Below are 14,770 nucleotides of genomic sequence, written 5' to 3'. Positions count from 1 at the left end.
TTGGCCCACCTTACGTTTTTTAATTTTAAAAAAAAAAAACAGTTGGTTATTATGATAATGATTTTTAAACCTAAAAAACAATCTGTTGATTGGACCATCTAAAATGATTTTAATAGCATACTTAGATTTTTCAATTTTTTTTTTTTTTTTTTGTAAAAATTCAAAAAAAAAAATCTATATCCAAAAGATTTGATTGGTTGAATTTTTTTTTTTTTATAGCCTTTGTCGAAACCTCGTCAATCAATTATTATAATATCTACTCAAATTTTTTTTTGTAATTTTTTTTTATTTTAATTTATTTTTTTTTTCTTTTTTTAATTTTTTTTTTTTTTTTTCCAATTGTTTTTCTAAATAATTATCGCTTACAAAACAATAATCTTCGTATATGAAGTTATTATTATTTGTTTTTTTTTTTTTTTCTAAAAAATAAAGAAAACGCAAAGGTAAAAATTCATACCAAAACTTAAATAATTAAAAATTAAAAAAAAAAAAAAAATGAAATTTTTTATCTTGTACATATTTTTTATTTTATTTCAAATAATACTTTTAGTAAAAGGTAAATATTTTTATTTTATATTTTCTATTTTCACTTTTTTTTTTTTTTTTTTTTTTTTTTTTTTTTTTTTTTTTGAAAATCAAAAAAAAAAAAAACTTGAAAAAAAAAAAAGTTGACAAAAGAAGACAAAAAAAGAAAAATAAGACAAAAAAAAAAAAAGTTGACAAAAAAAAAAAAAAAAAAAAAATATTGACCATTTTTTTTTTATTAATATTATTTTTTTAAATAATGAAAATAATAATTTTAAATAGGTATTGAAGTTAAATCATCAACAATTTTAAAAAAAGATGTAAATTTATTAGGAACAGATTTATCATATGCATTAATTGATGTCGAATTTGATCAAGAAGTATTCAAGTATGACTCTTTATCATGTCCAAATTTCGCATGTAAAGATATTCCCGTTAATAAAAACATCGATTGTACATGTGATTATACCGATGTAAATGAATGTCCAAAAATCAGAGATCCAACTTGTAAAAATGTATGTCCAACGAGTATAAATACCAATACTGCCGGTACTATACAAGACACAATATGCACTGGTTATAATTGGACAACTATTAAATTGGAGGAAAATACCAATACAACCTATGAAGCAATTAATGGAATACCATTATATTTTAGAATGAAAGCAAATTCATACGATTGTAAAGGTTTATATTTCAAAGTTTTACCAGTCTCTGGATTTGGTAAAACTTCTATCAACGGTAGATCACATGGATCGTCATCGCGTTCATCATCGGGTTCAAAACCTGAAAGAAATATGTTATTCAATATTTGTCCATCCGATAGTTACAGTTTCACAACTGGTAACATTTTATCAGTGTTTAGATCATGGACAAATGGTACTTATTTCATTGCAGTTAGAGCAATTAGTGATAGTTTTAAATTTCAAATTCAAACTCATACAAATTTCGTACCAACTACACCAATCACTCCATATTGTCAAAGTGCCACAATAAATCATACATGTATCAATCTTGGTCAACTAAATTCTGGTTCAATGGCTGATGCATCAAAAAAATTTTACAATCTTAATATTGATAAAGCTGATTTCTATTATTTTAATTTCCCAACTTTATATCAAAGTACTCAAATTTTTATGTCTGATTATTATCAATATCCAAATAAAGTTAATAATACTTGGTCATTAATTCAAGATAGTAAGTATTATTTTATTATTTTATTATTATTATAAAAAATTAATTAATACCATCAAAACATATTAATATTTTTTTTTTTTTTTTTTTTTTTTTTTTTTTTTTTTTTTATTTAGCTGAAAATAGTCTTGTATTATATTTAGAACCAAAAAATGAAACTACACCTCATACAATTTATATAGCAGTAGAAATGACTTTTGGATCACAATTTGTATTTTCTGTTACAACGCAAGGTACTAAATATGCACATAAAATTAGTGATTTCCCATCAACATTATCAGGTGTACTTGATTTTTTAAATTCTGCACGTTTGTCATTACCAAGCGGTCAAGTATATACATCACCCGCTTATACCTCTAATGGTATATTTTCAACAATTTATCCATTATTTGATATGAACCCATTGTGGCCAGTATCTTCACTTTATATAGGTTCATCCTCATTCTCTTATTCAAATATATCACAACCAATCCTAGGTGATACTAAACCAAAATCGTTTCAAGTTTCTTTCCTTCTCACAAAAGGTTCTAGTGTTTTTGAAACTTATGATACAATTTCTTCATCATCTTTACAATTTTATTCAACATTATTTGGCGAAGATCAAAAGGTAATTTTAATTTTTTTTTTTTTTTTTTTTTTTTTTTTTTTTTAAAAATTTCCAAAACTAACATAAAATTATTATTATTATTATTATTATTATTATTATTATTATAATTATTATTATTATTATTATTATTATTATTATTATTATTATTATTATTATTATTATTATTATTATTATTATTATTATTATTATTATTATTATATTTTTAAAAAAAAGCCAATTAATTTAAATGTAACATTTAAAGAAAGAGAAATTGAATGTAATAATAAAGAATTTCAAAAAATAATTTCATTTATTGGCGATACAGAAAATACATTGTTTAATGTATCAGATATTGATGAATTAAATAATTATAGATATCGTTTAGATTCATTAACCATTAGTGATTCATGGATTAGTTGTAGTAATAAAGCATTATCATTATTACAAATGGAAACTGTTAAAAAGGATATTTCAACTTATATCTGTCCATACCCAAGTACTGATGAAAAATTTAAGACACACCCATGTTGTTCAATAGTTGCAAGATATGACCAATGTTGTAATCCATCAATGGTACCAACCGACGTTACACAATTCATATCGGTCAATAAAAGTTTAGTAAGTGAACAATGTTCAAGTCTAGAATGTACTCAATCAGTATTATCAGATTATGGTAGTTCAATAACAGGTATTGATGATTGCGCTGTATCATCAAATGAACTAACTAGATTGGGATTAGGACCAATTACAGTTTTGAGAGATTGCAAGAGTAAATTATTATCACCATTTTGTTCAAATGATACAGATTGTAATGGATATGGAAATGGTAAATGTAATTTATTTTCAAGAACTTGTATACCAGATTTTAATAAAGTCGATTTTGAATATGTAAAATGTGTACTATCAAATTTATCACCTGGTACATTATTCTCATTGTTGGAAGGTTCAACCAAAGTCAATGATGATGTTGCAGCTAAAGTTTTCAATAATCATCTTTCAACTGATTGTATTGGTCAAAATGATATTAAAGATCGTTCAACTTATGTTTGGGTAAATGGTATAGATGATACATGTTACTCTGCTTTACCTCATGGTTGCATTGATGAATCATGTCTTACCTATCATGATGTTTGTCTAGAGGGAGTTTTCGCTGGTTTGTGGGATTTCAAAATGATATCAAATGTTGATGATTGTAACAACTGGGGTATTTGTCCATACTTGTCTTGTATTGATAATACATACACTGGAAATGGTGTCACAACATCATGTGAAGATGCTTGCCTATCAAAAGATTTTTGTGGTGTCTGTACAAATGAAGATACTCAATGTCATGTAGTCACCGAGGCTACAGATCAAACATCATGTCAAACTCAAAATCAAATTTGTCTTTTACCAAATGGTGAATATGATTTAACAGCAACAAGCGAAAGCGATTGTAATTCTAAAGGTAAATGTTCAGTACCATGTGGTTATGAATGCTCTTCAAGTTTAGCAAATAATCAAGATAATTATTGTGCATTTATAGAAGCAGGAATGAATAGTGCAAATTGTGCAGCTTTAAATAATCCAGCAGGTACCGCTGAATGGTCAACAGAGGCAAATGTTTGTATATTAAGATCTGCAACCACCCAACAACAATGTTTCACGGCTGGTACAAATTATACATGGATTGATTGTTCTTCAATGTTGGAAGGTGAATGTCTTGGTCCAAATTATGAATATGCAAGTTTATGTTCATTAAAACCAGTTGAATGTCAAACTGAACAAGAATGTTTAACAGCAGGTACTTGTTCTGATGAATTTTATTTCGAACCCAATGGTCCTTACCCATTTGGATATGGTAAATGTGTATTCAAACATGTCAATAATGGATATATTGCAGGTAAAGGCTGTTATACCTTTCAACATGATACACCAAATGGTTGTTTCAATAAAAGCTTTACTTTCCCAACAGCTGCCTATTGTAGTTCTAGTGGTGGTGTATGGTGGGCCCCATCTAGAAATCAGAGTTCATGTGCATCACAAATGGGTTGTAAAATTTTAGAATCTGCTGATTTAGTTAATAATTTACCTTACAACTATTATTTCAATGACATGAGTGAAGAAACATGTGAAGGTTGTATAGATTCATTCAATAAATGGACAAATAAATTCCAATGGAAAGCAGCTACATGGTTACCAGGTGTTTTAAAGCCAGTAACTTGGAATACTGCAAAATCATTCATTCCAAATGAAAATAGAGATGTATTCAATTATCAACTCTTTTATAATAGTGTCGATAAAGCAACAAAAACTCAGGTTGCAGATTTATTCCGTTCAGAAGCATATTGTCGTATGGAAAGATTACAATCAAATTTGAACTCAATTACATGTAGTTGTTCAGGTGAAGGCGGTCCACAATGTTTCACTGCATCAACTCCATTATTAGGTCAAACTAAACCATGTGCAGGTGCAAGTTCATCATTTTCATTCGATTATGGTAAAATTCAATTCACCAATCGTTCAATCTCTCAGAATTGTCAATATTGTTCAATTTCACAAATTTCAAGAGAAATCTATACATCAGCACAAAAAGAATCATTGGCCTCCAATTTTGTATCATATGAAAAAGCTGATAAATATGGTGTTAAAAACTCTAAAGGTGCAGTCATTGGTACATTATTAGGTGATGGTATTATGATTAAATCACAAGATGGTATAAATGAAGCAACCATTTGTTTGGTGATTTTTGAGGAAACCAATGATAAATATACAAAATATGATTTTGCAGTTCAAATTGATGATGAATCAACTCCAACTCCAATTCAATCAAATAAATTATTCACTCAAATGTCAAATGGTACTACTACAGGTAAAGAAAAGCAATTAATGGTATGTTCAATCGTTTCAACTATTCAAGGTGGAAATCCAATTTATTTCCCAATTAATCGTATGGATGAATGGGAAAATGTAAGTAAACAAGCATTCGACTCAACATCAAGAGCATTAATGTATACATTGGCAGCTTTCTTTTTAGCAGTTGCATTATGGGGTATGGTAGAGTTAACTCTAATTGTTATTTCAAGAATTAAGAATAGAGGAAAAACAATTAGAAGAAATTTCCAATTAACTCATCTTTTAATTGGTGTTGTAACACTATTTATCACAATTAGAGCCATTTATTTCTTTATTATGCCAAGTGGTAATTTATCTGATAGTCCAATCGCCGATTACATTCTAGTGGTATTACCAACATTTATTTACTTTACAGCATTTAATATTCTTTTAGTACTTTGGTATGTCATTGTATTCTTGGTATTGAAAAAGAATAAATCTGCTGATAATCTTACAAAAAGATTATTTACAATTGTATTTGTAATCAATGCATTCCTCTACCTATTATTCATTGCCATTGTATTAGTTTTCCAATATACCAATACCGATCCAAGTAATGATTGTGGTTCACGTATTGTAATTTCAGTAGAAAGTTCAACACCACAACGTGTAGTTAGTATTGTTTATGCAGCAATCCAAGCATTAATTTCATTAATTATGGGTGCAGCATTCATTTACTTGGGTGGCCGTTTATTCATTGTTATGCGTTCAACTAATATTAAAATTGGTTCAAAATCAAATCATCAAAGAAAAATTTTCATACTCTCATTCGTTTGCTCAATTGGATTTTTATTACATTGTGTATTTGTATTGATTTTAGTAGCAGGAAATGTAAATTCAATGGTATTCAGTTTCATTGGTTTGGTTATCACTGAAATTATTCCAGCATGTAGTATTTTATTCTGTTTTGATCAACGTTCTAAAAATAATAATATGGATGGTGGAACATCAACAAGAGGAATGAGTGCTAAAAGTGGAAAAGGTGGTAAAATGACAACTATCGTTGGTGATTCTCGTCAATCAATTTCATTATCTCATTCTCAATCAAACTCTGCTTCACCATCAGAGTTTTATTCAAATAATGGTGATTATCCAAATGATTCTTCAATTAATACACCAAATAGTAGTAATCTTAGTGTTAATAATAATATTAATAATAATATTAATAATAATAATAATAATAATAATAATATTAATAATCATGAAAGTGAAATTAATTAAGAATAAAATAACTTTTTTTTTTAATTGAAAAAATAAGTTTTGTACATTTAAAATAAAAATAAAAAAACATAATTAACTAAAAATAAATATATAACAAAAAAATATTAAATAAATAAAATTAAAAAAATTGTTTTTTTTTAAAGATACCTCTTTTTTGTTGATAAATATAAGATATTTTTGAGAATATATAAATTATTTAATTTTTTTTTTTTTTTTTTTTTTTTTTGATTGATTAATTGTGGTTTTATTTTTAGTTTTAAACATTTTTTTATTTACAAAAAAAAAAAAAAAATAAAAAAATTTTAATTTAATTTATTGAGAAAAAAAGATATTAAAGTAAACTGACACAAATCTGTGTTCAAAGATTTATCCTTAAAAGCTAAAAACATTTTTTTAAATTTTTTTATTTTTTTTTTTTTTATTTTTTTATTTTTTTTCCCTTTATCTTTGGGACGGTCTTGCAAGTATTAGGGTCTCTCGTACGAAAATTTTTTGATCAAAACAAACTTTGCAAAAAAAAAAAAAAAAAAAAAAAAAAAAAAAAAAAAGTGAAAAGAGGAAAAAAAAAAATATATATAATTCATTTAAAAAAAAAAAAAGAGGTCCTTGAAATAAATCTTTCCTTCATCAAATAATAATCTATAAATATATTTTTATAAACACTTTTTTTTTTTTTCACATCAAAAAAAGAATAGTTTATAATTTTTCTTTTTTAAAAAAATGAAGAATAATTTTTTATTATTTCTATTTATTTTTTTGAGTATAATAAATTTGATTAAAGGTAATTTTATTTTATTTTATTTTATTTTATTTTATTTTATTTTATATTATTATTATTTTGTTTTATTTTATTTTGTTTTATTTGTCTTTTTTTTTTTTTTTTTTTTTTAAGCAAATTTGATCATTTTTTGTTTTACGAAATTGATCAAATTTTTTTTTTTTTTTTTTTTTTTTTTTTTTCTCAAATTCTAAAAACACAATAAAAAATAATTTTAAATAGGTTTTGAAGTTAAATCATCAACAGTTGTTAAAAAAGATGTAAACGTTTTGGGTGTTGATTTATCATATGCATTGATTGATATCGAATTTGATCAAGATATTTATAAATATGATTCATTGGGATGTCCAAACTATAATTGTACAGATATTCCAAGTGATAGTGAAATTGATTGTACATGTGATTATACAGATATGAACGAATGTCCAAAAATCCGTCATCCAAGTTGTACAAATGTATGTGACGAAACTGGCGTTGAAGGAATTGAATTATGCAGTGGAGAATGGAAAACGGTTGAATTCGATAAACAATATAGCTTTGAATCATCAGGTGGTAAAATTCAAAGATTTAGGGTTAAAGCCGATTCGTTTGGTTGTAATGGTGTTTTCCTTAAAGTCACTCCAATGGAAGGTTATGGTGATACATACATTGGCTCAACACCATCATTAACCTATCAAAGATATTCATCAGAGTATAAATCACAAAGATTGGCATTATTTAATATTTGCCCATCTGATAATTGGGATGTAGCTGAACATTATTCATATACATTATCATGGACTAGAGATACCTACTTTATAAATGTTGTACCACAAAGCCAATATTTCAAATTCTCATTAATCCTTCATACAAATAAAGTACCAAATGCTACAGTAGATACTTCAAATTGCCAATCTGCAACTCCTGACCACATTTGTATCACCACTGGTGAAATTATTAATAATGTGGCAGAGGCATATGAACCACAATATTACTCTTTTCAAGTTGATAAAGCAGAATTTTATTACTTTAATTTCCCATGCATGTACCAAAATGTAATTTATTATATGTCAAATTCAACTCAAAAGCCAACAGAATTGGATTCTTTTTGGCAATTATCAGAAGATTGTAAGTTTTTTTTTTTTTTTAATTTAATACAAATTTTTTTTTTTTTTAATTTAATATTTATTATTTGTTTTTTTTTATTTTTTTTTTATTTTAAAATAGTTGATAACTATATAGTTTTATATTTAGAACCATCAACAATATATATAACAGCTGTACCAACTTATTCAACAAATTATACTTTTTCAATTACAACACAAGGTGATAGATATAGATATTCATTTTATGAAAGTAATTTTATGACAACTCAAGCAGGTGCAATATCATTAGTAAATACAGCTCGTTTGGATACCCCAACTTCATATTATGATGGTCCAACATTTGATGCATCTGACCCTTTTACAATTTTATATCCACAAACTGATATTAATCCATTATATCCAGTCCCATCCTTCTTTTTCCATACACCAAAGTTTGACTACCTTTTAATTTATGATGACATTATAAAGGATTCATTTAGTTCCTATAAACCAAAATCATTTCAAGCTTCTGTCAGACTCTCCTCAAGTGTTGGTAAAAATGATTTAGTTAAAGTATTTGATTTTGAAACAATTTTAAATTCAAAATTACAATTTCTTTCAAATATTTTTGATGAAAATGATAATGTAAGTTTTTTTTTTTATTATTATTATTATTATTATTATTATTATTATTATTATTATTATTATTATTATTATTATTTTTATTATTATTATTATTTACTAACCATTTTTTTTTTTTTTTTTTTTTAATTAGCCAATTAATATTCAAGTTGGATTTAAAGAAAAAGAAATTGAATGTGATACTGATAAATTTCAACAAGTTTTGGAATTGTTAGAAAATACAGAAAAAGTATTATTTAATGTATCAGATATTGATGAATTAAATAATTATAGATATAGTTTAGATTCATTAACTATTAGTGATGCATGGATAGGTTGTAGTAATAAAGCATTATCATTATTACATATGGAAACTGTTGTAAAGAATATTTCAATTAGATTATGTCAATACTTAAGTACTGATCCAGAATATAAAACTGATCCATGTTGTTCACCAATTCAGGATTATTATCAATGCTGTAATCCATCAATTATTCCAACTAACATCACACAATTCGTATCGGTGAATCAAAGTTTAGTAGGTGAACAATGTTCAAGTCTAGAATGTACCTCATCAGTATTATCAGATTATGGTAGCTCGTTGGATGGTATTGATGATTGTGCTGTGCCATCAACTGAACCAACCAAATTAGAATTAACATCAATTACAGTTTTAAGAGATTGCAAGAGTAAATTAATACCACCAACATCATTTTGTACAAATGATACAGATTGTAATGGATATGGCGATGGTAAATGTAATTTATATTCAAGAACTTGTTTACCAAATTTTAATAAAATCGATTTTGAATATGTAAAATGTGTATTATCAAATTTATCACCTGGTACATTATTCTCATTGTTGGAGAGTTCAACCATTGTAAATGATGATGTTGTTACTAAAGTTTTCAATAAACATTTAAAAGATGATTGTATTGGTCAAAATGATATAAATGAACGTTCTACATATACATGGGGGTCAAGAGTATCATACAGCAAAGAACAATGTTATTCAACAAATGGATGTTTGGATGGTTCATGCCTTTCTCATCATGATACTTGTTTGGATAGTATGTTTTTATATTGGGATTTTAGATTAGTATCACATTTTGATAATTGTACTTCTTGGGGTATTTGTCCATACTTGTCATGCAGTGATAATACATATACTGAAAATGGTATTGAAGAGTCATGTGAAGATGCTTGTGTTTTAAAAGATTTTTGTGGTGTTTGTACAAATGAAGATACTCAATGTCATGTAGCTACTGAATTTACAGATCAAACATCATGTCAAACTCAAAATCAAATTTGTCTTTTACCAAATGGTGAATATGATTTAACAGCAACAAGCGAAAGTAATTGTAATTCTAAAGGTAAATGTTCAGTACCATGTGGTTATGAATGCTCTTCAAGTTTAGCAAATAATCAAGATGATTATTGTGCAATTTTACAAACCGGAATGAATAGCACAAATTGTGCAGCATTAGATAATCCTGTAGGTACAACTGAATGGTCAACCGAAGCAAAAGTTTGTATATTAAAATCTGCAACAGATGAACAACAATGTATTACTGCTGGTTCAGGTTATACATGGATAGATTGTTCAACAAAACTTGAAGGTGAATGCATTGGTCCAGATGCTCAACAAAGTTTATGCTCATTAAAACCAATTGAGTGTCAAACTGAACAAGAATGTTTAACAGCAGGTATTTGTTCTGATGAATTTTATTTCAATCAAGCCACTACAAGAAATTATAATTATCCTGATGGATATGGTAAATGTTTATTCCCACATGGTAAATTTAGTGGCATAAGTTGTGAACCATATGCCCAACAAGATTCACCAAATGGTTGTTATCCATTAGGATTGGACTACTTGAGTAAAGTTAGTTGTGAAGATGATGGTGGTGTATGGTGGATACCGGCAAGAAATCAAAGTTCATGTACATCACAAATGGGTTGTAAAATTTTAGAATCCACTATAACAGTTAATAATTTACCATTCAACTACCAATTCAATGAAATGGATCAAGATTTATGTGAAGGTTGTATGGACTCATTCAATAAATGGACAAATAAATTCCAATGGAAAGCAGCTACATGGTTACCAGGTGTTTATAAACCAATTGTTTGGAATACTGCGAAATCATTCATTCCAAATGATATCGATAGTGTATTCAATTATCAACTATTCTACAAGAGTGTTACAAAAGCAGCAAAAACTCAAGTTGCAGATTTATTCCGTTCAGAAGCATATTGTCGTATGGAAAGATTACAATCAAATTTGAACTCAATTACATGTAGTTGTTCAGGTAAAGGTGGCTCACAATGTTTCACTGCATCAACACCATTATTAGGTCAAACTAAACCATGCGCAGGTGTAAATTCATCATTTTCATTCGATTATGGTAAAATTGAATTTTCAAATGATTCAATCTCTCAAAGTTGTCAATCTTTATCAATTTCACAAATTTCAAGAGAAATCTATACATCAGCACAAAAAGAATCATTAGCATCAAATTTCGTATCCTATAAGAAAGCTGATAAATATGGTGTTAAAAACTCTAATGATGCAATCATTGGTACATTATTAGGAGATGGTATTATGATTAAATCACAAGATGGTATAAATGAAGCAACCATTTGTTTGAAAATATCTCTATCTAGCACAAAATATCCAATTTTAGATTTTGCAGTTCAAATCGATGGTGAATCAACAACACCAACTCCAATTCAATCAAATAAAATATTCACTCAAATTTCAAAGGATAGTGTAACTGCAGGTAAAGATGAAGTTTTAATGTTATGTTCAATTGTTACCATTGAAGGTGGTAATCCAATTTATTTCCCAATTAATCGAATGGATGAATGGGAAAATGAAAGTAAACAAGCATTCGACTCAACATCAAGAGCATTAATGTATACATTGGGTGCTCTCTTTTCAGTAGTCTCAATTTGGGGTTTATTTGAATTATGTCTTATTGTTAGAACTCAGTTTGTTTCAGAAAAAAGAAATTTCCAACTAACCCATCTTTTAATTGGTGTCGTAACACTATTTATCACAATTAGAGCCATTTATTTCTTTATTATGCCAAGTGGTAATTTATCTGATAGTCCAATCGCCGATTACATTCTAGTGGTATTACCAACATTTATTTACTTTACAGCATTTAATATTCTTTTAGTACTTTGGTATGTCATTGTATTCTTGGTATTGAAAAAGAATAAATCTGCTGAGAATTTATCAAAGAGATTATTTACAATTGTATTTGTAATCAATGCATTCCTCTACCTATTATTCATTGCCATTGTATTAGTTTTCCAATATACCAATACCGATCCAAGTAATGATTGTGGTTCGCGTATTATAATTCCAGTGGAAAGTTCAACACCACAACGTGTAGTTAGTATTGTTTACGCGGTGATTCAAGCATTAATTTCATTAATTATGGGTGCAGCATTCATTTACTTGGGTGGCCGTTTATTCATTGTTATGCGTTCAACCAATATTAAAGTGGGCTCAAAATCAAATCATCAAAGAAAAATTTTTACACTCACTGTTGCATGTTCGATTGGATTTTTATTACATTGTGTATTTGTATTGATTTTAGTAGCAGGAAATGTAAATTCAATGATATTCAGTTTCATTGGTTTAATAATCACTGAAATCGTTCCTGGATTTAGTATTTTGTATTGTTTTGAACAACGTGCTAGAAATATTAATACAAGTTCAGATAATAGTCCAACAAATAGCGGAGGTTCAAAAAATAGAAACAGTACCAAATTATCAACAATGATCAGCGATTCTCGCCAAAATTCAAATAATTCAAACTCAAATTCACCTTCTGAATATTCTAATAATGATTTCGAATCACCTAATAATTCATCTTTCAACACCCCAAACGGTAATGACGAGCAGTTGTAAAAAATATAATTAATTTAAAAAAAAAAAAAAAAAATAATAAAAAAAATGAAAAACGGCTGGTAACCTAAATTTTTAATATTTTTTAGTTCCTTTTACAAAAAAAAAAAAAAAACCCAAAACCTAAAAACTCGAAAAAAAACGTCACAGCTCGATTTGAATTTTTCCTTTTCTTTTTATTGTCACAAAGTATGTTATAATTTTTTGTTTTTTATTTTTTATTTTTTTTTTTTTATTTTTTTTTTTATTTTTATTAAACATAACAAACAGTAAAAAAAAACAAATAAAAATAAAAAAAAACAAATAACAAAAAAAAAAAAAATAAAATAAAATAAAATAAAATAACAAAAATGTATAAATTAATTATTGCATTATTATTTTTATATGTTTATATATTTGGTGATAATATAGTATTGGGAGGAGAACAATGTATTAGTTATACAGACTCAAAATCTGGATTGACAGAAAATTGTGGTACTGCAGCAGCCACACCATGTCAAAGTATTAGTCAATCAATTTTATCATGTGGTGGACAATTTGAAAGCATAACAATGAATATTGAACCAGGTACATATTTGATTAATCAAGCAACATTTGGAAAAGTGACCAACCAATCTATAACTCTTGTAAATAATAATAAAGAAACCAATGATGTAATTATTGATCTTTCAAATGCTACTGATTCATTTATTAGAATTGAACCATCATCAATCTATGACACAAGTATAGTTTCATTCACTGGTATTACATTTCAAAATGGTAATAAACCATATGGACCAGTACTTTTCAATAATGGTACATCAAATATACAATTGGAAATCAATAATTGTGTATTCAATAATAATAATGCAACAATTGGTGGTGGTTCAATTGCAATTGATTCAACCGATGGCGAATCTGATTACCCACCAGCCAACAGTGTAATTAATATCAGTAAGACCACATTTAATAATTCAACATCTTCAAAAATTTCCGGTGGTGTACTTTATGCTTTTGATTTAAATGTTGTAATTACAATTGATCAATGTTCATTTAGCAATATTAGAAACTCAGCATCTGGTGGTATTATTTATATGAGAAATGGTCTATTGACAATGACAAATTCAAAATTGGATTCAATTGCTTCTAATGCAGCCTTCTTTTTAGCATCTGAGTTCCTCACTACACCACAATTCAAATTTACAAATGTAAATTTCACAAATGCTTTAGGTGGTATTGGTTTTGCTTTCACAAATTATTTTACAAAGACTTATTTCTTAAATTGTAATTTTGTAAACAATTTAAATACTGCTCCAATCTTTGGTTTAAATTCTGGTTTAATTACAGTTGATAGTTGCTTATTTGCAAATAATAACAACCAAAAATCACCAGGTTCTTCTGGTGGTGCTATTTCACTCACTGCCACTGAATGTTTAGTTAAAAACTCTATATTCACCAATAACTTTGCCCAAAATGGTGGTGCTATCAATATAAATTCTTCAAATTATGCTTTTCTCGATACTCCAACTACAATCATTGGATCTCAATTCATTAATAATACCGCAGCAGTTAGTGGTGGTGCAATTGATATCTACTCAAGTAGTATAACTATTAACAGTACTAGCTTCATTGGAAACTATGCTAAACAAGATGATCATGGTCCTTCAGTTTATTGTACAAACTCTAAAATTAACCTTTCAAGTACTACTTTTAAAATTAATGAAACCAATACTGTAAATTCTTTTGGTATAGATTGCTTACCATCAGTTTCATATTTTTGTACTGTTATTAATCAATCTAAAAAATTACAATGTGAAAAAGATGATTTCGAAATCTCTAGTGATAATACAAACGGATTAACAACTGGTCAAAAAGTTGGAATTTCATTTGGTGTCATTGGTGGATTTTTCTTAATTGTTATAGTTGCAGTTTTAGTTGTTAGAAAAGTTAAAAGAGATAGACAATATAAACCAATTGGTTTATAATAAAAATAATAAATAAATTTA

At 26.9% G+C, this 14,770-nt stretch overlaps 3 protein-coding genes across 3 annotated transcripts; all 3 read left to right on the top strand.

The window, feature by feature from the left end:
- Positions 1 to 495: 495 nt before the first annotated feature.
- DDB_G0279575 (hypothetical protein) lies at positions 496 to 6,400 on the top strand (the record flags this gene model as incomplete). Its single annotated transcript, XM_636616.1, has 4 exons — positions 496 to 556; positions 808 to 1,722; positions 1,836 to 2,326; positions 2,540 to 6,400. The coding sequence occupies 4 exons, from the start codon at positions 496 to 498 to the stop codon at positions 6,398 to 6,400; spliced, it is 5,328 nt and encodes a 1,775-aa protein (XP_641708.1).
- A 720-nt stretch (positions 6,401 to 7,120) lies between these two features.
- DDB_G0279573 (hypothetical protein) lies at positions 7,121 to 12,788 on the top strand (the record flags this gene model as incomplete). The annotated part of the gene is made up of 4 exons (XM_636615.1): positions 7,121 to 7,181; positions 7,401 to 8,285; positions 8,385 to 8,887; positions 9,018 to 12,788. The coding sequence occupies 4 exons, from the start codon at positions 7,121 to 7,123 to the stop codon at positions 12,786 to 12,788; spliced, it is 5,220 nt and encodes a 1,739-aa protein (XP_641707.1).
- A 347-nt stretch (positions 12,789 to 13,135) lies between these two features.
- On the top strand, positions 13,136 to 14,749 carry DDB_G0279571 (polymorphic membrane protein repeat-containing protein; the record flags this gene model as incomplete). The annotated part of the gene is made up of 1 exon (XM_636614.1): positions 13,136 to 14,749. The coding sequence occupies one exon, from the start codon at positions 13,136 to 13,138 to the stop codon at positions 14,747 to 14,749; it is 1,614 nt and encodes a 537-aa protein (XP_641706.1).
- Between the last annotated feature and the right edge of the window lie 21 nt (positions 14,750 to 14,770).

The sequence above is a fragment of the Dictyostelium discoideum genome, assembly GCF_000004695.1.
Source record: "Dictyostelium discoideum AX4 chromosome 3 chromosome, whole genome shotgun sequence".
In the NCBI taxonomy this organism is placed as follows: Eukaryota; Evosea; class Eumycetozoa; order Dictyosteliales; family Dictyosteliaceae; genus Dictyostelium; species Dictyostelium discoideum.
This window is presented reverse-complemented; position numbering and strand designations above follow the sequence as displayed.